Genomic DNA, 27,717 nt, shown 5'->3' with positions numbered 1-27,717 from the left:
ACCATCATGATACTGCCATGTGAAGATGGTGCTGCTGATGTGGCTACAGTGGTGATGAGCGACATAGGGGATCAGCCGGGCAGTGCCTGGCGGGCACGGAGATTCTCACTTGTGCTGAGCTCCGTGCCTAAAGCATCCTTCACCGTAGACTAGGTATGGGTATAAATAATTTAACCAACCAAAGTAAGTGTTATATACAAATCGAAACCAAAGTACTGTACAAGCTAACATTATATATGTTACCAAAAGGCACACCAACCAACGTAGCACTGAGATAGATTTTCATATGAGGTGGCTTCTTCTATCAACCGCTCGACTTGTGCCTCGACCGACATGTACCTGTAAGACACATTCACACATGCATGGAAGAATACTATCGTACTGTCCATGATTGAAATCCGTGCCTGTGAGTTTAGTGAGAACTCTATCCACGATAATTCGAGCGTGATGTTGGAGTTCTTCTTGATTGGCTAGAAGTCCTTCAGGGCCAAGAACATGTCGAAGCTCTCTCTGACGAGCCACTTTAATTCTCACAGATGCCAAATGAGGATCACCCCGACCTGATGACGATGATGCCATTGCCAAAAACAATGAACAACCGACCCGCAACTCCGCCAACATCGAATTTCTGCAACGGCCGGGGGACAGGGTCTGCGTAGTTCTCAATCTTCAAACCTCGTCGGCTTTTCCGTTTACCATCCGCTAGCTCGCCACGCTGTGAAGACAGTGATGCTACTCGACTGATGCTACACACGACTACTGCCTACTCGCGCTGCTTCCCCTGATTCGTAATCTCGATGGCCTTCGCTACCACTTGGAGAGGCATTACCTAAACAGACGTGAGGCTTTCCAATTGACAATTGAGCACATGCAAAGTGACCTTCAACTGTGGTATTGACTGATTGTCGAGCCGAAGGGCTTTCCTTAGAGACAGGCTTCTTTGAAGTGCCGCTTTCCAAAGGCCTGAGGATCTTCACGATGCAGCACAGCGATGTTGGCATTGACTCGCCTCGTTGGCATGAGTCTCCATGTGATGAGGGGATCGAAGACGAAAGCCTCCAACATAGCCATTACAGCATCCTTGTTGGTCCGCAACAATTGCATCTGATATTCAAGCATCTCAATTTTGTGGCGCGCGACATTAGTTACCATTTTCTCACAGGTTCGTCTGAAGGAACCCTCGACTCCTGATACTTCCAAAGCATTGATTAACATCCTTGTCAGTCTGAATGGAATCTTCTCGGGGAATCTTTCTCTGAGGAAGAAAAGATCGTTTTCCGTATCCTGCATGCTCAACCTCAACATACTCACCTCAGCATTGCCACCTCAAAGCAGTCGCCGAAATCAATGTGAACTACTTTCCCCGTACCCTGTTCTATCATAATATTCGATGGATGCCTATCTCCCAATCCAAGAACGTACCTAAACAGACATATCTCACTCACATCAAGAGTATGGCGATCTGTCATCCAAATCTGTCGATACAGCGATTCATGCGATGAGTGATAAGCCAATGTTCAAGTACAATTTTTTTTCAAAGGGAATTGATAGCAGCATTCAACCTCTTTTGACCTTGGTTACTCTTCAGCGGGGTGAAGACTTACCCAACAACAGACATGACAGCAAGACTACGAGAGTAGTTCCCTCGGCGTCGTAACCACATCTCACTATTGCGACTCTGTAACCACATAACACGCTCGAGGTCATCACCCTGAAGTGAAAGAGTGAGAATGGAATACGAGCTCATCCTGCCCAGGTCACCGAAGTGTTATCCAATGCATATCTGAGGACCTCTACTTTCTGCAGTAAAGGCAGCTCTTCGCAACGACCATACATTCCTTTCATCAGAGAATACCTGATACACCCAAATACTCCAGGATCAACATGTGCTCAAGAGAACTTCCGAGGTCTTGCTACCCCAAGGGATGGCTACGGTTGTATATAAGCGACGCATCAGTGGTATAGCTACATACTACAGAAAGACCTACGATTGAATCTGGTAGAGCGTGAACTCAAAGACCTATGATGATACCTAGATAACATCCACTCTACCTCAATAGAGAACAACAAGCCTGATGGGCCTATAGGTAAGATCAGTCGTAGACAGTGGTTCGAGGTACACAAGCCTACGAGGATTTTCCTATATTCCCGGCCGCCTACTCAACACTAAGAGGGATGTTGTTGGCGTCTCGATAATCCTTAATTAACTTGTGGATCGTATCAGAGCCGGGCACCCATTCGATCAAGCCAGAGTTGTTGGATAGAGGCACGACTGCGTAGGTTTGGATCTGATCAAATCGGTCAAACGATCGATTCCAATGGCCCAGACTCTCTGCTCACTCTAAGGGAGTTAAAAACTTGATTGACATTGGATGCCAATTTCCCACCGCTATAAACCTGCTGGAACGTCGCAGATCCAGCATTCAATATGCCACCGCGAGAACCTGATAGAAGAAAGATACGCCCTAATGCGCACGGCGAAGATTTTCTCACCTGAAGCTGTATCGCCGAATTTTCTGGATTTCGAGGCCTGTCCAGCCACCAGACTGTTAATAAGACCGAAGAGCTGCATCACACGTTCGTCTTGCTTTAAATCCTCATGGCCCTTCAAGAGATAAAAACGTATCAAATTGACAAGTAGCTTTCCTCTCCCACCTTTAGCACGAACTTGTAACTTCGTCCATCTGATCCCCTCATATGAATTATACGCGGCTTCTGTTTGCTCGCTATTATCTGATACAAAAACCGTCCAAACTCCGCTCCGCCTGATCATTCTCACATCAATGCTTGGACTGAAGTATGATATCGTGACGAGGTCTCCGGCTTCCTCACGTTCAGGTGAGTAAGTGCCGGGAACCGCCAACTCCAGATTGCGTGCGTTGAGTAAGAGAGGAGACACGTATTGTAGATCGAGATGGGATAGGGTTTCAACCTAATCAACATTCAAGATTTTGGTCATTCAACTCACCAAGTGACCATTGTTACCTGTTTATGGATCTTTTGAAAGACCTTATAGTAGATCTGCCAAGCCTGGTCGATCAGGTCTAGCCGTTTGTCATCGGAACTGCCCTGCTCCCCTTCAGCACGGAAGTCAACAATCTCTTGCTGGTGCCGAGCCTCTTCCCGCTCATAGGCGTGGATCCACTTCAACGCTTCACGAAGATCTCGACCGAACGCTTGAGTGAAGGATGTCTCTCTGAATAACAACAGCAACATAAGCTAGGTTGGGAAATCTTCGCTGTGCGCGAGTTGAGAATACCTGAGTGTCTGAGGTCCTTGCAGCATCATCTCATGTAATGGTTTGAGAACTTCGATCATACCGTTGACATCATGCTCGGCATAATACAATCTACTCCCTTCCTCTAGAGCCTCACACCTAGCACGCATGCACACAAAGATACCCATCAATGCCATTAGAGAGCGAACTTAGTAATGTGATTATCCCACATCAGAGTAATAGATTTTAATCTGTGAATGATTCCGTAAATCCGATTGCATAGGGCCTATGCCATAGGCTAATGAGAGCAATTCCGGAGGTCCCTCGCGATCACAAGTTACCGTTATGTTTCAGGACTTGACAACGAGTAACATTATGTGCACCTTACCATATCTCATGCCATAGCATTGATATTCTGATCAGCTCGGATGAGACGAGCTGATTCTGCTGGACGAGAGTCTTCCGATGTGTCTGATGACGATGACGATGAGGAGTTTGCTATCATCACAGTCGTTGAACCAGTGTTAGCATACAGAGATCTCCTGGAGGAGTCGTCTACTGCTGATCACAAACGTGCTCACGCTACTCCGAGTGGCTACAGTCAGCGGGAAGACCAGGGCTTGAGGGTATCTTCAAGAATCGTTCAAGGTTGTAGTGACGGAAATAACTCTCGATGCACCATGAAATAATTCCAACCTACGTTATTCCGACTCGGGATAGTAGCTGATGAACTGTTGTACGCAACGACTGCCTTTTGCTGCGAAGTCTAGCAATGAGCTGAGGTGTTACCTGCCATCATGTCAATTATACCTAAATCGATCACGTGATCGATTATGAATTCACCTGTAACCATGCAACCAGAGGGGCTTGATCGAAGCCTTTCTGGAGCTCTAGTTCCAAATCACTGTCACCACTATACTTGAAACCCAGTGTGATAAGTCGTAAAACATCCTGTCGGTGAGGAATTTCGTGGCGTGTGCCGGTGCTAACAATCTACCTGTAGTTGAGGAGGATCACTTAGAATTATCGACTTTGTAAAGCCCCTAAGGGCATTCAAAAGATAAGGCTTCGACTCTTCCAAGACACCTGCATGGAAAAGTGACGCTACCAGTATTCGAACCAACTCTCCCCTCCACCAAAGTCAGCCTCACCTGATGACTGTGATTGCACTGGTGCCTCTCGCCTCTTCTCAGTGATGTCATCCACACTCGTACTTCCCCTAGGGCTCGACATCCCAGACCCACGATGCTGGTTCTCGATAGAGGTTACGGCATTGTAGTTGGCCAGGGCCCAGGCATTCCACGCTACAGGAGGGAACAATGATTCAATGACGGGCGGAGCGAAGCTACTCGACAACGACCATACGGTTTGAATGTTGAAAACCACCTCTCAGATGGAGTGGTAAATCTCGCTCGCCCAGTGTAATTCACCTTTATAATATTTAGGATCTAGTTTGATAGCGCTCTCGAACCATCCCAAAACATTCTCCAAGACTCCCTCATCCTCGAAGAAAGAAGTCTGAGAGAAGACGACAACATGATGCTTCGATTGAAAACTTCACGCGCCACGAAATTGTCATCTATCCGTAGAGTTCAGAATCTAAGTTCTAATTTATACCGAATCGTCTTGAATCAAAATCTAAAAACTTGCCTGCAAATATTCCTCCGCGAGTTCTTTAGTCCACAACCCCATCTTGAGGTGGCATTTCGATAGCAATTCTATCGGAACCTAAAAACAGCAAACCAGGAATCGAACCTGTGCCTTCCGAAGAGGAAGCCCAGCAGTCTAACCTGCGACTGTGAATAAGAACTCGTCGATCGTTTTCTTCTTCTCGAATGCGGTGAGGACGAGGAAATCCCAGTACCAACGTCGATGATGAGATCAGGATTCATCACAGCTCCGTGTTGCTGGAGGAATGACTGATCACAACACAGCAAAGAGACGTCTCATTAGATCATCGAGCTAATCACAACTAACCTGTAGCATATCTCGTGCTTCCCATCTACTGCCATTAGCATACAGGTTCTTGAGGTACTCCCAGGTCACCACTGGATCTCGCTTCAATGTTGAATCAGCACGAAGCATATCTATAGTCTTCGTAGCGAGAGATAGACGACCGGACTTCCGGCAAAGAGCTGAGGTGACATGATGTGTATCTTTCTCGAGGCAACCTAAGATATCTCCTCACCTGTGAATTTCAACCAAGTTGTCAGGTCCTCACGAGGCGGTACCACCAGCGTCCTAAGAGTTTCAATGAACAACCAAATGCTCCACACCAGATTTGAACCCCGGACCTACCGCAATTCCAATATGGACCACCAAGCCTCCACATCAGGTCTGCAACCCAACAGCCGCCTCGTCCACATATCTCTCATCATCGAACAGCTCTGAGTATCCCCAACATCCTCCAACTGTTTATATCTGTTAGCGGAGCGATGCAACTACCGTAGGAATAATCACCCCCGTACTTGATGATCTCCTCAAGCTCCGTAAGCTGCTGCACTTGGATAAGACACCGGTATGCTCGAGTGTAGCTCTCGCCGATGAGGGCAGTAAGCTCACCATCGAGACTATCACGACTTCGGTGAATCTGAAGAGCCTACCATGCTAGCAGCACCAGGAACGACTACAAAAGCTTTCCACTTCGCCTTACCAATTTGAATGCTCTCTCGTACTGTTCCTTATGTATCGCCAAAATAGCCGCATAAAAGCTTCCCTCGAAGGACATACCATCACTCTCGTCAGTGTCTCCTCCAGCATTCTCCACAGCAGCAGCACTATCCCCATCTACCGTATTATGGTCGCCAACAGTGTAACCCTCCAACACTTTCACATACCTATACACCTCTCGCGATTAAAACATTAGTCGTGGGAAAAATATGCAAGATTTCTGTCCATCTCGACAATGCCTTACTTTTCCATCTTATTCCAGTCTCTTAAGTTGAACTGAGCTGCAGCCGCCATAGGAGCGATGTTGAGCCAGTGTCGCTTAGCCGTGTGGTCGTCCAATCCTCTACAGTTATCCCAAGAGGTCTCACATAGTTTGCCCAATCTCTCCCATTCTCCTAGGGCACGCAGACATCTCATCCGTGATGTCGTCACATCGAGGTTGCCGGGCTCATCCATTTGCCGTATCTCATAGGCCTCGAGAGCTTCGTCCCAGCACTGTAATTTCTCATACCAACTTTCTTTTAATTCTAGTTCATCACCGAGATACCGCTGAGCATACTGCAACACCCCTTGAGCTTCTACCACTTGCCCTAGCTGCATATTGGTGGATATAAGAGCCTCGACACAAGTGGCCGACGGAGATGCCTTAAACTCCATCTCGCGGTACCTACCACTCCAAATCTCAAGAGAAAACGCGAAACACGAGTCGCTTCGCTCCGCTCACCTCAATGCTTTTGCATAAGTGTGGCATTTCTCAGCTAGACCAGCTAGCATTCTATTTTCCATCGGCAAAGGCATGTTAGAGCGGTCCATGAACTCGGCCAGCTGTAACAGCGTTTGAAGGATATCTGGTGGTAATTGGGGGGAGCACAGGGCAAGCTCCAGAGAACGGAGTAGGTAACACTGATAGCTGTCCTGAGAGAAGGATATCTTTAGGTTCAACGGACAAGATACAGAACAGGTCCATATGAAGTCACCTGTAGAGAAGTCCATGTCGCCAAGAAGGCTACTGGGAATAGCTCTTTCGCAACAGGTGGATGCATCTGTGCTACCGACCAACATGCCCGTAATGATTCACTTGGAGACTCCCTCAGAATCTCCAATGTAATCCTCTTCATCCAAAGGACCCATTCATCCTTCGTCCACCTTTGGCTAGCCTCCCATGCTATATGCAATGCTGGGTGATCCGGTACAAAGCTGCATACCTAAACACACTTTATGAACTGTACTGAGTTCTTCTTCTTGTTGTGGTGTTTGCCCTACCTGAGAGCCCGGAGCTACTGTAGTATCAGGTATGCCTCGTAAATCCAAGCCTTCGGAGATGCTCCTTGATCGCATGCCACCCATCGACACTCTAGGGGAGGCGTTGAGACTGTTGAATACTCTGCATTCGTCCTTTCCCTCGGGGGTATTGAAAAGAGCAGGCAGCCCCTGTCGGATGCAAGTACGGTTGATAAGAGGGGCGTAGATAGCAAAACCTTCGCCAAACGATCGTGCTAACTGCCCGAGACACTCTAGGGCAACGCGCTTCAGTTCTAGTGGAGCCGTGTCGTTGTCGATGATCCGGACCAGAGGATGGGTAATACGACCGGAGAACTGGGCGAAGGGTACTTGCTTAGACAATGCTCCGACGACTTTGATAGCTTTCACACGAATGTGCACAGGGGGAGGCACCGCTGGGGAATCTGAAATGGAGGAGAGCAGACCGGGGCTGGCAGAAAAGGACGAATATATGCTTACTTTCATTCACATACGTGGTTGGCATGTAATCGAAGAGATCAGTAAGAGTTGGTATAACGAGATGCATAAACTCGGTAATGGTGGATCCGAAAACGACCAGTGAGGAGAGCACTCGACTGGCGACTACCACATGGTCTTGATTACTGTATCCCAAACCCCTATTAGGAGATAGAAGGTGTAGGATTCGGGGAACGAGGGGTCCCATGTACACCTAAGTGGGTAATGGAAAGGTCCCCGGTTCGAATCCCCCCACCTACCTTTGACTCATGATGATGTTGCTTGCATATTTCCTCTAGCAGTGCTAAAGCAGCCAATATCAAGTCAACTCGATCCGAAGCCCCTGGGGATGAGCCGGGCAGCGCCGCGACCATCACCAACTGGGAGTTCTGTACTGGCCCGCCGGACTCCGAAAGTAGCGATGGTGGTGGCGGGGGAGGAGGCGGCGGTGGTGGATGACCTGACAAGTAATGTTACATTATTAGCATCCTAATAGAGTAGATCCCGTGAGCGAAGAAAATGATTTGGCCGAGGAGTGGTATGAGGCGACACTCACCGGCAGCCCTTATGCTCTCCGGAGGCCACACCGCAGCCACTAAATCGAATATAGACTTGAGATAAGGAGCTATCTGCTTGGCATTAGCGACTTTGACAAGATAGGCCAGATGCCTCAACAACGGGGCCCTCTCGTGGGCGATGGAGCTATCGGCTGGGCTCCTCTGGACCACCGAGATTATCGAGTTCATTATTTGTGGTAGGAAGGGCATCACACAGCCGCCGGCTTGTCGGCCTAGGTGTTGGAATATGGTCATAAGAGCATCCACCACATGGCTGTGATAATCGCTTGGTAATGATGTATCACACAGCATCCTCAATAATGTTGCAACAGCATGCGACGTGTACAACCACCTAAACGGACTCCATGTTGGCCTTTAATGCGAACAACCCGGGTTCCATCCCATCACCAGCCTATTTACTTGCATGTCTGCGGATTATCAGCGCCACTGGCTGCCCATGCGGGGGCACTCGTCTGTGCGAGTCGTTGCTGTCTAACATCAGCATCACCTAGCCACCAAGAAATGGTATCTTCACCACGCATAAGTAAGTCCCCCGGCTACCTTGCCGATCCTGCCGGCCACTACGAGCACTTCCACAATAGTTATCTCCCTCGAAGCCCTACCATGCAAGATATCATCTCAACCATCCATCATCTCCACTCACCTCCTCGAAAGCCATCTGGATCATAACAGTCAAGAGCTGTTGTTGTAGATCCATACCCGCCGCGATGCTCGCCGTGAAGCCACAACAGGCATACGGTGCTGCTGCAGCCGCTGTGAGAATAAACACTTTACGGAGGGTGGACGGGGGAGTAACACCAACCTGCAACGGACTGTTTCCCTTCAAACGGCAAGTCTTGTGTAACCGCCGCGGCAACTACAGCGTGATGGGAATGTGATAAGGTCATCGCCGTACTCTGGGCAACTGTTGCTCCTGTAATTGCTGAGAACAACAGGATCCCAGCAGATATCAAGTTGGATAAGAGTACGAGTCAAGTACTATCAGAATGCCCTCCGGCAAGCATATGAAGAGGGGCTTACTAGGCCTCGAGTCATGGAAGGGTTGGGAAGTCTGCTGCCCGCTCCCACTAGAGTCCATCACTGGGATGGTGGTGGCGATCTGCTTGAGGGCATCGAAACGTGTCGGGTCGAGAGCGCCGAGGGTGCCTATTGCTCGTATGGCCTGAGTGGGTAATCGATTCAACCAGGTTCGATCCCCAGCATCAGCATTCATACCTGTCGCCTAACAGCTGTATGTCCTGAATGCTGTGCATCAGCCCGGAGGAACTCTATCATGTATGGCAACAATGGAGGGTGTTTCTCGTACGGTACTACTACCAAACCAGTGTTCTCAACCAGCCGGGAAAGCGTCCTGAGACCCCATGTATATATTGAGTCTACTAAGTCGTGTAGGTCGATAATCCGATTACTATACACAAATGACGATATCCCTACCGGTAAGTGACTTCCCGTTTTTTGTCCCACTGTACTGCAAGGTCACCCTCGCCGCCCGATCGGATATCCTGTGAGAGAATATGCACGGACCGAGATTCGAACCCGAGACCTACCTGGACATTGTCAACGAGCAGCTGCAGTATTTCATCAATCAATCCACTAGAGAGTATAGCCTGGCCGGATATATCACTCAGTTGACCCAATGCTTCCAGGAGCAATGAGGTGTACCTGCAAGCGATCCAATCACCCGAGTTCGATCCCAACACCCGTCATTTTCCCACCTTGGCGACACCGGTTCAGGTCTGCGGAGTTTCGAAACGACAGCCTCCACCACGGCAAAGACATATGGACTCATATGACTGCCTGCCTTCGATAGAAGATCACATAATAGCTCCGCCGCTTCCTCGCCGCCTCTATCCGCCTGAACACATGGACTATTCACTCTGACGAAGGTGACTATGATCGACTTCAATACTGTGTGGGAATTGAACCTGGGTCGTCAGACTAACGTACATGGTTATATTCCAACTCAGTTAGCAGCTGTATGAGCAACTTCCGCAACGCTGGAAGGACATACGCTGGGTTGTGGTGACAGAGTCTTCCAAGAAGTTTCACTGCCGCCTTCCTTACAATCAGTGACTCATCATTTAACGCCTAAGAAGTCCCCCTTGCCGGGATCGAACCTCAGAGCGACGACCACACCTACCTGCGTTATTGCAGCTACACACACCTGGTCCGACAGGAAGGGGTCAAAACGCCGATCGATGCCATCGAACACAGAGAACCTGCCGATTCAGATTCGAGTGAGCCGGGTTCGAATCCCAGGACCGACCTAATATCAGGATCTGTGTCCGCTACAGCCAGCACTAGTAGTCGCTGTACAACTCTGGAGATCGCCTCTATGTGATGAGGTTTACAGAGAACGATTTGCCTATTCCGATTCGGCTGGACATCAACAGATTCAGAAGACTCGTCTGTTGTCAGAGTCTAAAATCATTTCCCATCCGCATCGCTCCGCTAGAATAATATGAAACTACTCACCTCCTCCGAAAAGGACGACTTTCTTTCACCCTTTTCATCAGATGGGAGATCCACAGGAAGCAACAACTTTGTTATCGTCTCCGCCGCCATCTTACGTACAAGAGGATGCTGGTGATCCAAACACCTACCGAAATCTCGTTTAAAAAACTTGCTTCGCTCCGCTATGATACTCACCGCAATACTGAATCGCACAGGAAAGGTTTGACCCTGGGGTCATAAGGCCCAAAGCTGACCAGAGCTCTCATGGCCAGAACAGCCGAGGCCGCCTGTGCCTCGAGTGCTGCCGAACCTAATAGGAACCATATGGACGATTCTCAGAGAGCCACCACCTCACCTGCTGACATCATCGATAGAGTACGTGGACGGGTAGCCTAAGATAAGAGTAAACACTGAGGCATTAGGATAGCTCATAACAGGGTCAGACGTATCGATATTAGTAGTAGTAATACGAGAATAGTGTTATCATGGATTTACCCTACCGTTGGTTCGGGAGCTGGGACCCCACAGGTCTTGCATACAGTAGCGCCTTCAAGGATCGATGTGACCGTATCCAGGAGTCGGTTTTGGAGCTGTGCACACTGAAAAAGAGTATTAAATTCTACATTACTATCAGACAAGACCAGCCATGACTAATGTGGCCTATAAAGCCCGAAACCATAGACCCTCTACGTCCACGGTGGATGCTATCGCTGAGTAATACCCAACCCTATGGCCTACCACTTGTGGACAGTAATAACAACAATCCCAAACTGCTTCCAATACAGCCGGAGTAAGACCCGCCGAGAACATGAGATACACCAGTCTGCCGTCCTCAAAGTATGTCGACAACCCCGAACAGATCGTCTCCGCCAATTTACCAAGGCATCTGTAAATACGACCTCTCATAGCCCGGGCACCCGATTCCTCCACTAAAAGCCGTACCACACCACGCCGAACTTACTCTAGAGTATTCTGATGCAGCCGATAGCGTCCGTCTGTCCGACCAGAGGGTGAGGTGTCTACAGGTACCATAGGCAGCCTCTTTACAGGGACCATTACTACCTCCACTAGCTTTACGCTCAACTGCTAGTCTCACGTCGTCATCTGACAGTATCGATTCGATACAGCTGACGACACCCTTTACGTAAGGGGTTATGTACTCCTCTCCCTCGGCTACACACACTTGAGCGAGCTGAAAACAAACAGATCAGATAACGTGTTATACTAACATCCAAGAGGCCGCCGGTTCGATCCCCACAACCCTCACCGCTTCAATAGCCACCGGACGTCCTTCAGAACCACAGTAGTCCTCCAAGCCGGCCGCTTCCGTTATAAGATGCCCAATCGCTTCGTCAGCACAAGTGGCAAAATCATCAGGACTCGCTTGAGCGAAAGTGGCCAAGAGCTTATCCACCACCTGGACAACACTCCTCCACTTTGACCGACGATACCTCAACGTTAATCTCAACCAATACAATAAATCAGATCGCACCGTTGGACCTGATCTTGAGTCTTCACCGCGCCATGAAATTGCCCACTACTATCACCTCCAACATCCACCATTGCCCCCAAAACAGCGAGGCTTCCCTGTATGGCCGCCTCAGTCTTCGAAGGTCGAGGCATAGTGAGAGCCATCGCCTTCACAGCAGGGTTAGTAGGGCCTCCATCACGTATGGAGTCATCAAGGGTTCTTCCCACAATAGCCATGGTCCAGATGCACCACTCGCTCGGCTCCACCTTAGGCTCGTTATATAGAGGAGGAGTTATAGGCAACGATGCTTGCAATGCCAGCACTGCAGCCCGACGAGTCGACTAAAAACGGAGAGTGATGGGATTGAACCCTGGACCTACTGCTTACCATGCGATGCCCTTCTCCCATTATCACTGTCCATACCCTCTGCAAAAACACTGGTTTGTATAGAGCGAAATGCTCCGGCGAGCTCGCGGCGATATCCTTCAAGCTCAAGCAAGCCTGGTATCTTTTGCCTTCCAATTGGGAGCTCGGTGGCCTGACAGACCCAGGAGGCATCACAAAGTAGGAAAGGAGTGGTACTCAATAGAAAGGCACGTCCCCTTCACACATCGAGGAGATATGACAACTGGAGAGGAATTCATTAATTTCAGATCCTAGGAGCGCGAACCTCAGATACCCTCCTAGTACATAGCATCGAAACATGGTTTGATATCTTTAACATCCGCATCCAGCTGAACACCACCCAGCAAGTCAGATGACGACTGATCGATCACTTGAGTGCTATCACCTCTCACTGGCGCCAGGGCATCCAAGCCTCGAATCTACGAAGGATGCTTCAATGGATTCCGAAATCAGAAAGTAGACTAAATCCCCATTCTGTGGTGCGCTAACAAGAGCTACCATAAGTTGGCTACTACAACTCCCCTGCACTTCACCCTAACCCGCCTACTACTACTACTACTACTACTACTACTCCTACTACTACTACTACTCCTACTACTACTACTACTACTACTACTACTACTACTACTACTACTACTACTACTACTACTACTACTACTACTGCTACTCCTACTACTCCTACTACTACTACTACTACTACTACTACTACTACTACTACTACTACTACTACTACTACTACTACTCCTACTACTACTACTACTACTACTACTACTACTACTACTACTACTACTGCTACTCCTACTACTACTCCTACTACTACTCCTACTCCTACTACTACTACTACTACTACTACTACTACTACTACTACTACTACTACTACTACTACTGCTACTACTACTCCTACTACTCCTACTACTACTACTACTACTACTACTACTACTACTACTACTACTACTACTACTACTGCTACTACTACTCCTACTACTCCTACTACTACTACTACTACTACTACTACTACTACTACTACTACGATACAAGGAGCTAATGGGAAAGGGCTGCTTGCAGAGGAGCTAAAATTTGGCTGACAGCATTATTACAATTTCAAGATCGCTGAATCCTAAAGAAGATGTTCCCGGAGCTGTCGTATCTCCTATACTGATCCGTGATATATGCCGACTCAATGTTGGAGGCCTCAAACCGAATCCCTGAAAATATAATAAAACATTGACAGATGGGATATATCCCGCCATAGTACAAGCCGTTGGACCGATGACATGCCAGTGAGCCTCCTTTTACGTCCCTCCACCACAGCAACTCTCGCCTTGCTTATCAGCCCGCTCCGCTTCAATCGGTCGTTTGCTTCCACCTCCTCCATCACAGTGAAAAAATTTAATAATCGACTTCCAACTCTACTATTAACAACTCTGTCCAACTCTACTCTACGTATTGGTATAGTAACAGTATTGATACTAGGATTAGTTCACTTGCTTCCACCCTAACATTAATTTGTATACACTTCGGTCGTGCCATGGTAAGCGGTTCCTAAAGAATTATTATAGATAGAATAGGATAGAGTATGTTAATACCAATTATATATATTATTACTACAGAAGTATCCATTCAGGGGAGGCCGTATCCCTACAGTATCCTCAACACGGTAAACAGCATGCCTGCCTGTACTGTATGCGAACAGCCCGGGTTCCATCCCATCATCAGCATATTTACTTGCTGCAAGTAAATATGCTGATGCATGCAGACATGCAAATAACTTGCATGACTGCGGATTATCAGCGCCACTAGCCGCCCATGCGGGAGGCACTCGTCTGTGCGAGCTAGTTATCTCCCTCGAAACCCTACCATGCAAGATATCATCTCAACCATCCATCATCTCCACTCACCTCCTCGAAAGCCATCTGGATCATAACAGTCAAGAGTTGCTGTTGTAGATCCATACCCGCCGCGATGCTCGCCGTAAAGCCACAACAGCCATACGAAGCTGCTGCTGCTGCAGCCGCTGTGAGAATAAACACTTCCACCCTGCGCGGTGTAAATCTATTATACTATCGCGCTGTATTTCACGAATGTATGCCGTACGGGACCGGGCCACCAAAAGTGCTCTGTGGCTCGCCACCTCGCCCGACAGCTAAGTTGGTAGATCACCGTGTTACGGATCGAAAGGTCCGTGGATCGATCCCTGGAAAGCGAACCGGCTCTTTTCTTGAACGATGGGGGAGTTAAGGTTGGTCCCGATTTTTCTGAATTTTGCTCAAGGCCTACTTAATATCTCTTCGATCCGTGTTATAGGTAACCGTAACTGCTTCATAAACTTGAGGCGTCTTAAAGTATCTACTCACGATTACCTCACGGGATTCAATTTTGATTTGTGTGGTGTGCATCTTGTTAAAAGAACAACGCTCGGTGGATAGAGCCAGTGATTGAGTGTGGGACAGCCTGGGTCGGATTGAAGAGGACAGTTCCATAGCTGAATTAGGATGGAGTTGAATCCCCTCATCACTCGGCTGATAAGCCCATCACCACCTCTACCGGATGAGAGGATTCAACATCCTTTTGGCCTACTCAACGACCGTCCACGTCCAAACACGACCATGGCCCGTTTGAGGCATGAAGAGCTGCAAAGGGTGATGTTATCTGCATACATTCGATTATCTGTATCCTTTTTAGAGGGACGCCCTGAGGTCCTACTACCCACAAAGACCCTATATAGGCTCCTCCTCCGCTCCCTGTGACATCTCACCCCTCTCTACTAACGCTGTTTCCCGTAACGATGAAGGTATCCTTCGAAAACATTTCATGTTGGGAGGTCGAATGTCCTTCAGATGAGAACCCCGAGCAAGACCTTGTAGCTGACCTCTCGCCTAATGGGCCCCCTTCTACCAGACGGAGAACTCCTCGCGCTAGATCGTCTGTAGCCAATTACTATACCGACTGTGTTCGCAGAGTCCATGATCAGATAGCGCTAAGTCTGGACTTCACAGCAGCGGTTATGTCAGTTCCTGCTGTGCGTAATGATGATGATGATGGCGATGAATGGATGGGGACAGATACCAACACCGAGGATGCTCTCGATGATTCCAACTCTTCCCATTCGGAAATCGGTGTGTTTCGTCTCGGGTTATCCCCTAACTCATCTCTTCAGGCCTAGCTATCGATATACAGGACATTTCACGTGTTCTGGAGAGCGGTTCTAATGTCGATGAGTCATCAAATGATGATGACGGTGTTTACCGTTTCACCATGGATACTTGAGTTCTCTCTGCCACTTCGTTATGTTCAGTCAATCGCTATGGACGATCCGTGAATATGGGGTGCGATAAGTTGCTGATAACACTTGCTCTTCCTCGTTGTTTGTCGATCATTCGGAAATTGAGAGCTCTGTCGCTACACGTACACTTCCCATGAGTTGAATCCAATCCAACTCAACTCGTCCAATAGAGGAACATGGCAAGAGAGGAACAGTAGATAACTCTGCATTGCTGTTATGTGATCACGATAAGAGCAATGGTCCCAACATCCCTACGATGTCCGAGCGGAGGATGCTTCTAATCCGCGGTGTGGGAGGGACGACTAACCCACCTTGTTGTCGAGAGCGAACTTTCATAAATCCGTGTGAATCTCATTTGAGCTGGATCATTCGGCGCTTAATGTCCCGAAACATCTTCCACGAGACTCTCTTGTGGACTATTGATTTTCTTGGAGATCGGCACATTGTCATCCGATATACTTTCCCACCGAAAAGATGAAGGTTTTCTGGTGACGTCCACGATCAGTTACTCTGCAACCTAATTGACTTGAACGATAGAAAGACAAGCGGAAGCTACGCCCCACTATGAACAAGAATATGAAAATCTGATCCGTCACTCGACACTGTTATTGAGCCGCATAAACAACACGGACAACACGGTTTAGTTAGACTCGCATCGATGGGGCATTAGCTCCGGAGGGTTCAGTTTAGGTCTTCTAAATTGTTCACAGAGTGAGATACCCTCTGCCAAGGTACTTCCTTTCCTCCGCGCTTCAGGATCCACTTCCGACGCTTCAGCGCATCGCTACCAAGATGTCATGGAGTACCGAGTCGTACAGTATTTCTCATGAAAACCATGTCAATGCTGATAGAGTTTCTCTATGTAGCCGACTTAACGTTTGACGACATCTCAGTACACAATTCGAATATCACAAACCGCGTTGCAAAGAGCTCAATGAGAGCTTGCGAATGATACATATTTGTGTTCATCAACTTCACGCGCCGCGGAATTACATGGCGTGGACCTCGTTTTGTACCACCCTGTATAACACGTTTTCTGAGACTGAGCAGGCGACTACGCCACAAAGACGGCGAAAGAGTTCCCCTGTTCTTCGACGTCAATCCCTTACCTAACCCAACGCCATCCATGGTCTGCAGAAGCAATAGGAGCCGCTAACGTCACTAGTAGCGACTCGCTACATAATAGCATGAAAGGCCTGTAGCTCACGACTTGGTGATATGGGGAAAGAATGATCGATAAAGGACTCCCTCGTTGATGTCTTATCCAATAAGTATCAATGATACTTATTGGGTTTCGGGTTTGGTATGATACTGTATCATACCACACTCTCAGCGTCACACTGAGTGTGACACTGAAATGTGCGCACCCGAGGGATCGAAGACTAGAGACATTCACAGCTCAATGGAGGGTTGACCAGATCAAGCAAGCGGGAATGAGCAAGAGATAAGACAAGACACGGTAGAGGACCAGTGAGGGGACGGCCAAGGAAGGGGTAGCGGCAGTAGCTGTCCATTCGAACGTTGACAATAATGTCTTTTGCCCGACCTGATCCTTGCGATGACCTCAACAGATCAGTAACGCCAGAGCCCACTTCGTTGTAGTTATTATCGCTGATAACATAAACGAATATACGTCCTGTACGCGGATCATCTCTGACGGCTAAGCCCTCCATATTATCAATATTATACCTGTCACAAAACTCATCATCGCCGAGAACATCCACACCTCATTATCAGCGATCGATTGAAAAACAGAGTAAATAACAGTGTGAGGCTGCAAAGCCGATTTTATGCAACTATTCCGACTGTTATTATAATAAAAGTCTTAGAATATCAACTCTCGTTCGATACTCATTCGAGCCTTCCCTCTCGGTGGTATTCTCAGAGAATTCTTACCCATCTCTTGAAAAGATCTCCGCAATAATGAATGGCTTCATAGTCTCCCCTTTAGCGAGGGCTTCTTGTAGCTCTGCCTTCGTGATATACCCTATCCTCATCCCGTTACCCTCATTCGGGACGAATCTAAGGTAGCTGACCGGATACAACCAAGGAAGGGCTCACCTTCTGAAGAGGATCATAAGGTCGCCATTGTTGAGCTCTCCAAAGTCCGTCGGGAAGAAAGATTGATTGGACTGTGAAGGGATGGGAATCCATATGTGGGCACACGGCCAGTGAGATGTTATACTAATGGCGTAAAGGTCGCGGAATACGTCATTGAGCTAACTTTTCGTCCGAAAATTTCCCCCAAAATCCACCAGAGATCTTACGATCACTGTTTCGGATCAACGACATCCTCTAGTTACCAGTACTACCTCAACGAAGAAGCGCTTCACCTCATTGGAGGTCTCATTGTACGCCCAGCCTGGAAGGACCATCCGACCCTGTAGATCTGTCGTGGACGAGATGGGAGGCTCCTCGCATAGCATTAGTAGTAAGCCGTCCCTGCCTGCTGACGGCTCTGGCAAGATACTTATGAGGCCAACACCCAGCTAAGGTACGTTGCTTGAGTATGGCCTCCAGTCCACCATTGCTTGGGCAGTTGGTGAGAAGGTTCGATACATTCAAATTCGTGCTCCTCGGCGAGCCGACCCCTTCCAAGAATCTAGCGAGGCACCCCATCCAAGAGCATTATCGTCGTCTACCACATACCTCAACACGCGATGATCTCCCTCATAGCTGACGTACAACTCGCCCTTACCACCACCTTCATACCTGCCATTCACGGTCAGGCCTTCCGCGTCACCTGACAATTACAACAACACCGCGTTTAGGGTATTGAGACGATTTGGTCCAGTGTCGGCTATACTCCAACGAGAGTACGCGCCCTATGATGATGATGGTTCATAGTATACTACTATTAGGTATCGAAAGTACTTTGACAGCAGCACTTGTCTGTTGTTCACCAGGAGATATCTCATGCACTCCTCTGCTCCCCTAGTATGAGCGACGTACTGCTCCTAACCATCGCTACTCACCCTCAATAGACCCGAATGGTATGGTCTGCCCTTGTGGGTCATGCATAGGGAACAACAAGGCCTCCTTAACATCATACTCTACAGCATCGCGAGTCGACGAAAGGTTCATCCCCACGAATAGCCTGATGACAAGCACCTTTCCAGTTGCCATCAAAGAGGAGTACCCTCGGTCGGATACAGTGAGGACTTCCGATCCATCCGGTGTGACGATGATGGAACTGAGGCCACCAAACTGCGACCCTGTCATGTTTGTTTGCTGAAGTCTTAGCGTCTGAATATGCCTCAGAGTGCCTAAGCAAGAGGCGGCTCGAATTCAATCGGAGGCTCCTGTTCAAGCTGACCTAGGGAGCTAGTGATAGTATCCACACTGCTACCATTACGCAATGGTAACTTCCACTGTTCAAGCGATACAGTAGTACTCTGCTGGCAAGCAGCCACACATAGGAAAGATACGAAATAGGCCAGGGACATGGGGCGAACTGACGAGAGGCACTTCATTCCAAAACAAGGGCTTTAGAAGTACAAACATTTTGTATTGCCAAACTTGCAGGGCGATAGGGTTCCCATAGACATGCTCGATCCCAGTTGAATATCAGAATATGCACATACGTACAATATAACAACAAGAGCTCGACGAGCGGTTAAACCACTTGCAACGATTAGAGATTAAACACTCGCAAGGGTCGTTTCAACTCTCTACGACGACAAACACTCACATGCCCTTGAAAAACGTAACAGTTTAATACTGTGTAATAGGTGTCTCAGGTGATAGGCACTCCGTACATAAACTTCATTGCCACTGAAGAGTAAGGGACACTGAGCATCGCTAGTGGTTAATGGAGTGGTTGAATTGTTCAGATCGGGTATCCAACTGCCTTGAGATGAATACCGAACCCCATATCCTCTGCAGTCGTAACTCTACTATCAACGCAACAAGGTCGCTCTCGTTCCCACAAGCTAACCCGTCTAGTGTCGACTTAGGCAGTTAGTTAGAAGAAACTGGTTAATCGAAGAGATCGAAGCCCATGTCCTCTTCCTCTTCTTCCTCCTCCTCTTCAACAGGGGCAGCTGCCTCCTCCTTGGCACCAGCAGCAGCAGAAGCGCCTGAAATACACAACATAAGAATAATAATGAAGTAGTTTAGCCACGACAGAGTGAGGTATAACTCAGTATTAGCATGGAGTATTGGTCAGCAGCACAGAGTGCTAAGCAGAAGTGAAGTATTTTATCATCATTGATATTATCACCAAATATACGTCAGAATTAGCATGGTAATAGGTCCGCAGCCGTATTGCTAGGACGGGGGCATTTCTTTTTCCATCATTCGTACTGGTGATATCGAACAAAAAGGATAACACCACAACGACTACTACTACTACCAGTAGCAGCAGCAGGAGCGGCACCAGCGCAAGAAGAGAGCTTCTCCTTGCCATCCTTGATGAGGGCAGCGATGTCCTTGCCCTCAAGCTGGCTCACGAGAGACTTGATTTGCTCCTCGTCAACGGGGGCGCTAACAGACTCGAGAATCTTCTTAACCTGATCACGACACAATACTGATTCATCACAATACGACCCCACGGAAGTGGATCAGAAGTTGACCTAATTCGTATCTTACAGGCTACAACCTCAAGATTCACTGGATGAGGATGCCCCTGTATTACATCAGCCTCACTGGGAGACTCCTGACCGGCCACATAGGCCATGCAGTAGGCGGCAGCAACCTTCAAAGACATTGTGGAACGAAGTGTATGGGGAACCAGGTCGGCACCACAGGGCGCGGCGAGTTGATCGATTATGACAAAGAATAGCTATGGCGCATATTCCCGGTACTTCTTCGTCAAACTAGCTCAACGCGGACGGTGTACAGAGGAAGATATTAAAATGTTGATGTCGACATTCTACAATGTTCCATCGGTCCTTAAAAACCATACTCATGATTCGTTTGCTTCGGCATTAATCGTGTTACTATAATCAACTCAAGAATACAGAGAGTGCAACTGATGTCATCACAGTTCCTCATCATGACCATGCAGTGACCTCTTCCTATACTCGTAAAACATCTCAGCTTCGAACTCATCAATCCTCTCGACTAATGGGTATCTAAGGTCGATAATGGTAAGATACACTTCTAGCCCACTTCACTTCGGAAAGTAGTGTAATGGAAGAGCTGCTTTCGGTGTTGCCTCGAGGACCTCCATTTCAAGTTCATGCCACTCGAGGAAGGTTTGAATTATCTCCTCCGGAGCGGCCTGGCCATCACCATCTACACACAGAACATCTCCGTACCCTATAATGGGGTTATTCCATCACCTCTGTCATGGAAGAGGGTGTAAGGGTCGACACCGTATGAGATGGCCTCTCTAGTCCAGGCAGTAGTCATTGGCCCCGGGCCCTTATTGTGCAGAAGCGGGGGCAATGTCTTCGCAAAAATGTGGGGTGTAGTGGCGTTGTAAGGAGCTCTGGGAGGTGATACATAAAATATATCAGTGTTGGAATCGAACCAAAAACCTTTCTGTCCATAAGCACGCCCCCGACCACTGCGCCGAAACATGAATGTTTGCATGGAATTATCATACAAAGAAGGATACTCTTATACTTAAACAAGAGGACTGTATGTAGAACTATCATCTTAACCAGTTCCTACCCTGCAAGGCCAACAAAAGGGAACCTCTCCATCGAGGGTGCAAGGTAGCCACCTGATGCCTGAGGATACCATCATTACCACCCTCACAACAACACCACCCCCACCGTACTAAATCGAGTAAGAGTGTCCACATATTCCTCCCATCTCCCGCTCTCCTTATAGGACCCATCCAACGCCTGTAGTACTCAAATGGTAGTGGATTATCGAGTTGTATAGTCAAAGAAGCAACACAGCCCTTGGGAGCATCAACGCTTCGACTTGTCTCATGAATTATACCTAAAGCTTTTTCTACTCAATAGTATACCCTCCTCGAACCTGGTGGTATGAAGATACCATCCCCTTCAGCAAGAGTGATTTCAACTTCAGGAGTCCAATCAAACGGTGTTGAATCATAAAGATGTGCCCGTAAAGTTGGATGAGGGAACTCAGGCATCACAGCTAGCCTCCAAACCCTTGAGCCCGACAACTGGAACTGAACATCATTTCCAATCAGCTCTCGACCCCTCCCTATGGAGCCGCCTACCGCTGCAGTAGCCTGAGGATGCGAATCAGCATGAGCTTTAGCACCAGAGTGCTCAGGAGTAAACCAGATCTCGCTGCCAGCTGAAGTACATTCATTCGACCTCCCAGCAATGGTCCTACTCTACTTTCAAACACTTCCTCATTGCCCTCCCTTGGTATAAAATGTGGTAACCTAGTAGATTCGGAAATCCACTTGCGAGCCTTCGGATGGGCGTCTAGTGTGTCTCGAACAGCCCAGTAACTGTAGCGACGATCAAAGCAGTGGAGTTCGATCACTACTCTACCGTGGAGAGGTATGGCCATCATCCAACGTTGTGTTTGGCCTATCCCAGCAGTCGTCACTATAAATCGGTACAGACCTACCCCAAGCTTGCCTACGAGTATTTGAAAAGCTCCCTCACATGCCGTCCTCAGAGCCGTACAGTTTCTCTAAGTATATACCCTCGAGGTCCTCATTACGACAGAAGTCCTCACAAGTGCTGCCTGTTATTGGCCAGTCCTTGGCCACCCCTCGTACCACCATCACTACGCCTATCCAAATGGTACACTTCACTACACCCACCCATAGTAGACCTCTATTCATATGCTTAATGAACTCCTCCTTTGACAACACCAAGCTATCCGCTTCATATTCTACTACATCACCTAACAGCAAGTATTCATCCGTACTCATCAGAAAGATGAGTAGTTGACTGAATCGAATGATCCCTAGCTAGGGATGTGCGAGTAGCCCCCACTATCATCTTGCCCATGATCGTACCCAATCCCTCGGGATGGAAGTATAGATGTTTGAGCATATCCAGTTCTCGTTGAGCTGTCGTTATGATCCAAAGGAGAGTTACATGCACCCTCATTCCGATAGGGCGTAGCTAAGGGGAAGCTCGTCCACCGCAGAACAATAAGTAAAGGTCCTTCTCGAAGAATAATCCCTCTATGCCGGCATCGAACCGAGAACCTTACGATTCAAAGACTAACGCGATACCCTGTTGGACTATTGAAGCAATTATTATGAGCCATTTAAGGCGGCTCTACGGCTGGATTAAGATGGCCCTTAGTCGTGTAGTTGCTCACTCCAACCTAGAGTGCGTAGACAAGACGACCGCCAGTTCTGAGGAGGGGATTTACGCTAAGCGGAGGTAACACGAAAAGGTACCTCAACTTTTTACACCACAGGTAAAGGTAGTCGGCGCAAAATACGGTGTGGAAAAGATCCGCCATAAACAAGCATAAGAAGTGCTCACCCTGAAGAGAAAAATACCCTGCGTGGGGTTCGAACTCGGGACCTTCCCTACCTGCATGTAAAGCACTCCCCAAAAAACCATTCGCACCGCTCGTGATATGACTAACAATCCCACATAATGTGAGGTGATGGGCTCGATCTGACATAACACATACCAACTCAGTTGCGTATACAACCCCTCTCTCAGTGAGGAAGAGCACCGACGTACTCGCACCATTACCCCTCTATAACAACAAAGTCTTCCCCCCTACTACATCCATCATCTTTCGCATTAGCCACAGTTGTGGTATGAGGCCTGTTGCTTCGATGTACATGGTGAATGATACCAACACCTGATTAGAGGTAAGCGTCCAGCCATGGTGGTTGTGCTTGTTACCTGACCGGACCACCACTCATAACCTGGATGGAAGAGGAACGCTAGTAGAAGGGCTACAACTGCTAATACCGGCGCCCGGAGGTATCGGGGGGCATGCATTGTAGTAGTGTGCCAGTATCTAACGATGTAGCACTGGTGTGGTATGGCCATATAGGAGAGAAAGATGTAGGAACCTCACATTCCCTTAAAGTTGATGGTTACAACTACTCGCCCATTATGTTCAATATTGGCATCTCTCGAGGAGCAGTATTACATATAGCAATAGTAGCACAGGGCTATCTGTACGGCCAAGTTGAGCCATAACTCTAGATAGGAGAACCATGTCTCCACTAAACGAGTGTCCATCATCCACACAAACCTCGACAATGTTCCTAAGAGAGAAGGATTCATCATCATTCTACTACTACCGCTCCGTGATAGAATAGTACCCATAAGGAAACAGACCTGAGTATCGATAGACAAGCCATAGATGTTCTTTGTAGTGGATATCCTGTATAGTAGGAGGAACCCAGCTAGCAACTGTATACCATAGCCCAACTCGAATAAAAAGACGTCTTCCATAAGACAAAGGGAACACTACGCATAAGAATTAAAGAGCGGTAGTCGTAACACGAATAGGCTCGATGTGCCTCACTCTGTCGGAAGAGGAGAGGACCGCCAGTTGGGTATGCTGATCCATTCGGGAGTGTGGGTCTCCAGTTCAAGCCCGTTCACCACCATGTTTTTTCCATGCGAATGCACTAAAGTATCCAGCCTAATCCAGATAAGGTTTCAAAAAGGCAATCAAAAGCTCACAGCATCAAGATGCCGAGAAAGAGCTGCAAAATTCCAACCCACGAACGCACTACAACTAAATCCAACTAAGACGATGAAACGATGGAACCTCGAATGATATGATGATGATGACGATGATAAGTCTCCAGAGAATTCAGTAAAATATACATTTTCGTTATATTACCAGATCGATTACGTGATACCCTTTGATATACACTGGCAAGATCAGTATCACAGACATACCCGACATAGTGGCACAGTAATAATGCCGACTACGAGAGTTAAACCAAGGCCCAGTTTGGCAAAGTCCCCAAAGGCATAGCCGGCAACAGCATAGACCATAAGGTTAGTCTGATAGGATATAGGGCTCAAGAACTGGCATCCAGCTCCAACCATAAGAGGACCTAAACACTGGTGTACAGGGAGACCCATTTGGTGAGCTACTGACACACATACTGGGAAGAGTAGGACTACTACAGCTGTAGCATGGAAGACAACACCAAGCAAACAAGTAGCCACAAAGATAGCTCCAAGGACCCCTAAAGCTCCCAAAGGGGACATCAACCCTACCAGGGCTTGGGCCAATATCGTAGCAACGTGGGTCTTAGCCATAGCCTTACCTACACCAAACGCACCAACAATGGTCATCACTGTTCTAATATTAACAGCACCAACTGCCTTAGTCAGTGACAAACAGTCGAATAGTACCAGCAATAACGAGGCGGTCATACTAGCTTGCAGCAATGGGAGGGTATTAGTAGCCACTAGGAGGACCATGCCCAGTACTATCACCCCTGATATCCACATGAGCCTCCTTCCATCTGCTGTTACCTCTCCCTCTTTAGTCTCACCAGAAGACGACAAACGTGTGATGACAGCAAAATGCCCCGTCCCCGAGAACTGTTCAGCAAAGCCAGAGGGAGCCTCGACAATGAGCCCATCGCCAACTGCCAACCGCCAGCTCCTCTCGTCCATCTCTGACTGTAGTAGCCTCACCACTGACTCTTCTTCTGGTTCCATCTCGGACCCAGGTAAGGGCGTATAGGTCACGGCACGTCCAGGGATGGACGCTCCTATACTAAGGTAGGGCACGTTGGGGGCAAGTTCAGATTCGGAAAAGGTCCGCGCGCTAGGCCGGGACCGAATGTGGGACACTGATCGGGCCCTCGGGGTTAAGTTCTTCATGCGTCTCTTTGAAACAACAACCTGTCGGTTGTTATCCTTTTGAAGAAGCTGAAGGTCATGCGGGCGAATAGCGACTATTTGCCCACCGTAAAGTTTACGTGTCTTAGCATTCACAATAGGTTGCCCAATGAGAGGGCAAAGACCGTCCAAGACTACTTCAAATAGCTCTGTGTTCTGAGCCTTCCCACCGAAGTTACCACCAGTCGAGAGCTCCCCAGAGTCCCTCGTGAGCAGCCCCACCCGGCCATCATGTTGGAGCTTCAACACTGTATCTGCCGAGCAGTAGATGTGCAACACATCGTAGGGCTGCAGGACAAAGTCAGGACTAGCCCGACCCTTCTCCCCTAGACGCTCTATCTCTACTATGCCTTCATTGCAGTCAAGGAGATCATACAAGCCCGAGTCCGCAAGGGTCTTGCCATCCAAAGACAAACCCGTGACTTGGGCTGACACCACAAACTTCTTGGAACTCAGCAACGACTCTTGCTTAGGCAGAAGACGGCGATCCGATCCAGCAAGACCATTGGCTAGAGCAGCCCTCGCCTTAGGCATCCTATCCTTAAAGACCAGAGGCACGGCTATGACGATGTAGAGGAAGGCCCCTATAGTCGCAGGGAGGATCAGTGGGGCCAATGCAAAATTATCGAATCTTTCATAGTTGGCATCAACCAGCAAACCTTGGGTGATGAGATTACTAGAAGTCGAGAAGATGGCGAACACGCCCGAGATGAGCAGAATATACGACATCGGCATGAGCAGCAATCCTTGGTCCAAGCCAATGTCTTTAGACCACTTCTGTACAACAGGAAGGAGTACTCCCATAACTGCTGTATTTGATACACAAACATTGAGTAGTACTGCGGGTACGAATAGTCGCAGCATGGCAATTGGTAGAGACTTGGGATGGCCCAACAAGCCACCGTCTATGAAGATGTACTGGACCACACCAGTGTTCTTCACAGCGGCCGACACGATAAGTAGGACCCCAACAGACAGGACTACATCATTAGAAAAGCCGTCCCAAGCCTCTTTGTTGTCCAATACTCCCGCCAATGTGAGGACCAAGGTAGACCCCATCATGACCCCATCAGCTGGATACTGCATAATAAGAAGAGCTAAGGCCGAGCAAGTGACTGCTACTGAGATGAAGGAGTTACCGTCCAAGAGAGGGGAGCCGACTTTGAGCACCCAACAGACAATACAACCAACGTAGACCATAGCAAAGAATACAATAGCTTTGAAGTACCGCAGGAGGAACTTTACTCTATTCTCCTTTTCATGAGGCTTCTCCTCTTCTTCCTCTGCAGTAAATCGTTCAACGAAGTCACCAACTTTAACACCACTGGCTGACCGAACATGAGATGATGCAAGCCTGTTGATGTCAAGGGGTATCCCTATGGCCTTGTCTTGAGAGGTAGAGTAATCCAATATAGCAGCCAAACGGTCGGCGGCCTGGCTAAATGTACAGTGTTGGATTTCTCGTAATATATCCTTCATGAGGCTAGCATCCCCACGGCCCTCCTCGATCGTTCCAAGCAGTCCTGGTCGTACCACCAACTTATCATATTTTTTAGCAATTTTTCGAAGGCCTTCCGCATTCAACTTAGCAAAGTTCTCAAGATCGCGAACCCTCTCAACAAATGCCGAATAGTCATCCTTGTTGTTGGGGTCTACGGACTTAGCCTCTCTAGCGGCCTCCTGCTCCTGAATGGTGTAGAACTCCTCGACACGCACCATATCCAACTTGAGCTCTTCCAGGAATCTTTCATTACCACTGTTGTTATTAACTATATCCTTCAATATAGCCTTCAGTCTATGATAATTCATATAGTACGGTCGCCAGGCTATGACTCGGTGATCGTGGAGATACTGACCGAACTTCATTAGGAGAAGGAGGAGGGAGAACGACAAACTTACAAAAATTAGTGATCGACTACCCCATTTCATCGTATAAATATTTTTCCAGTTACTCCATTAAACAATAGAATATGTAGATATACTGTATGGATAGTGATCTGGTGCTGCTGCCTCCCGAGTTGGCAAGCCGTTGACCTACTCTGTATCTTCCGTGTCCAGCCTCAAGATATTCCTTTCAACCTCGTCATTTGCAGATGCTCAACTGCCCAGCGAGGCTTCTGGGCTAAACTGGAACACGAGTTAACCTTGAGTCTCTGCGACTAAACTCG

General features: G+C 48.2%; 6 protein-coding genes across 6 annotated transcripts in view; all 6 read right to left on the bottom strand.

The window, feature by feature from the left end:
* Positions 1 to 826, bottom strand: part of Pmar_PMAR011788 (hypothetical protein) — a gene marked incomplete at both ends in the record, with an annotated part of 2,382 nt that extends 1,556 nt beyond the window's left edge. The window contains 5 exons of the mRNA XM_002773878.1: positions 110 to 127; positions 271 to 339; positions 383 to 560; positions 604 to 746; positions 768 to 826. Coding sequence (XP_002773924.1) covers positions 110 to 127; positions 271 to 339; positions 383 to 560; positions 604 to 746; positions 768 to 826 — 467 coding nt within the window. The remainder of the gene's footprint in view (positions 1 to 109; positions 128 to 270; positions 340 to 382; positions 561 to 603; positions 747 to 767) is intronic.
* A 98-nt stretch (positions 827 to 924) lies between these two features.
* Positions 925 to 14,484, bottom strand: Pmar_PMAR011787 (fkbp-rapamycin associated protein, putative; the record flags this gene model as incomplete). Its single annotated transcript, XM_002773877.1, has 51 exons — positions 925 to 1,104; positions 1,150 to 1,255; positions 1,312 to 1,422; positions 1,605 to 1,711; positions 1,762 to 1,855; positions 2,161 to 2,332; positions 2,548 to 2,605; positions 2,656 to 2,733; positions 2,780 to 2,932; positions 2,986 to 3,196; positions 3,260 to 3,376; positions 3,606 to 3,688; positions 3,751 to 3,847; positions 3,918 to 4,006; positions 4,061 to 4,168; positions 4,215 to 4,321; positions 4,369 to 4,521; positions 4,648 to 4,735; positions 5,195 to 5,352; positions 5,406 to 5,458; positions 5,516 to 5,638; positions 5,686 to 5,807; positions 5,871 to 6,054; positions 6,132 to 6,554; positions 6,612 to 6,802; positions 6,865 to 7,092; positions 7,151 to 7,572; positions 7,628 to 7,838; positions 7,885 to 7,967; positions 8,181 to 8,533; positions 8,743 to 8,752; positions 9,223 to 9,364; positions 9,430 to 9,578; positions 9,746 to 9,864; positions 9,918 to 10,057; positions 10,150 to 10,290; positions 10,343 to 10,421; positions 10,469 to 10,623; positions 10,678 to 10,801; positions 10,852 to 10,966; positions 11,012 to 11,048; positions 11,157 to 11,255; positions 11,395 to 11,542; positions 11,618 to 11,675; positions 11,719 to 11,848; positions 11,924 to 12,073; positions 12,157 to 12,468; positions 12,515 to 12,665; positions 12,918 to 12,951; positions 14,017 to 14,074; positions 14,431 to 14,484. 51 exons carry the CDS (start codon positions 14,482 to 14,484, stop codon positions 925 to 927), a joined length of 7,068 nt encoding a protein of 2,355 aa, XP_002773923.1.
* A 2,730-nt stretch (positions 14,485 to 17,214) lies between these two features.
* On the bottom strand, positions 17,215 to 19,037 carry Pmar_PMAR011786 (conserved hypothetical protein; the record flags this gene model as incomplete). Its single annotated transcript, XM_002773876.1, has 9 exons — positions 17,215 to 17,361; positions 17,408 to 17,504; positions 17,712 to 17,837; positions 17,877 to 17,947; positions 18,128 to 18,273; positions 18,314 to 18,417; positions 18,465 to 18,558; positions 18,791 to 18,912; positions 18,955 to 19,037. 9 exons carry the CDS (start codon positions 19,035 to 19,037, stop codon positions 17,215 to 17,217), a joined length of 990 nt encoding a protein of 329 aa, XP_002773922.1.
* A 698-nt stretch (positions 19,038 to 19,735) lies between these two features.
* Positions 19,736 to 20,554, bottom strand: Pmar_PMAR011785 (acidic ribosomal protein P2, putative). Its single transcript, XM_002773875.1, has 3 exons — positions 20,452 to 20,554; positions 20,170 to 20,326; positions 19,736 to 19,894 (listed from the first exon to the last, which is right to left on the bottom strand). Exons 1-3 carry the CDS (start codon positions 20,521 to 20,523, stop codon positions 19,794 to 19,796), a joined length of 330 nt encoding a protein of 109 aa, XP_002773921.1. The 5' UTR covers positions 20,524 to 20,554; the 3' UTR covers positions 19,736 to 19,793.
* Positions 20,555 to 20,796: 242 nt separating this feature from the next.
* Positions 20,797 to 24,133, bottom strand: Pmar_PMAR011784 (er lumen protein retaining receptor ter1, putative; the record flags this gene model as incomplete). Its single annotated transcript, XM_002773874.1, has 15 exons — positions 20,797 to 20,890; positions 20,933 to 21,053; positions 21,101 to 21,249; positions 21,435 to 21,493; positions 21,539 to 21,610; positions 21,739 to 21,906; positions 21,958 to 22,037; positions 22,082 to 22,197; positions 22,358 to 22,487; positions 22,717 to 22,825; positions 23,249 to 23,335; positions 23,451 to 23,528; positions 23,573 to 23,690; positions 23,826 to 23,943; positions 24,001 to 24,133. 15 exons carry the CDS (start codon positions 24,131 to 24,133, stop codon positions 20,797 to 20,799), a joined length of 1,632 nt encoding a protein of 543 aa, XP_002773920.1.
* Positions 24,134 to 24,471: 338 nt separating this feature from the next.
* Positions 24,472 to 27,446, bottom strand: Pmar_PMAR011783 (sodium/sulfate transporter, putative). The gene has a single exon (XM_002773873.1). The coding sequence runs from the start codon at positions 27,413 to 27,415 to the stop codon at positions 24,578 to 24,580; it is 2,838 nt and encodes a 945-aa protein (XP_002773919.1). The 5' UTR covers positions 27,416 to 27,446; the 3' UTR covers positions 24,472 to 24,577.
* Between the last annotated feature and the right edge of the window lie 271 nt (positions 27,447 to 27,717).

Source organism: Perkinsus marinus (assembly GCF_000006405.1).
Source record: "Perkinsus marinus ATCC 50983 genomic scaffold scf_1104296958712, whole genome shotgun sequence".
Lineage (NCBI taxonomy): Eukaryota > Perkinsozoa > Perkinsida > Perkinsidae > Perkinsus > Perkinsus marinus.
This window is presented reverse-complemented; position numbering and strand designations above follow the sequence as displayed.

What these genes read in the sequence shown, in the direction of transcription:
- Pmar_PMAR011785 (XM_002773875.1), bottom strand. Translation starts at nt 20,523, where the DNA reads ATGTCTTTGAAGGTTGCTGCCGCCTACTGCATGGCCTATGTGGCCGGT. An exon ending in AGTCTCCCAGTGAGGCTGAT is followed by an intron (nt 20,327 to 20,451) that starts GTAATACAGGGG and finishes TGTCGTGATCAG; the next exon opens with GTTAAGAAGATTCTCGAGTC. An exon ending in CGCTCCTGCTGCTGCTACTG is followed by an intron (nt 19,895 to 20,169) that starts GTAGTAGTAGTA and finishes TGTGTATTTCAG; the next exon opens with GCGCTTCTGCTGCTGCTGGT.
- Pmar_PMAR011783 (XM_002773873.1), bottom strand. Translation starts at nt 27,415, where the DNA reads ATGAAGTTCGGTCAGTATCTCCACGATCACCGAGTCATAGCCTGGCGA.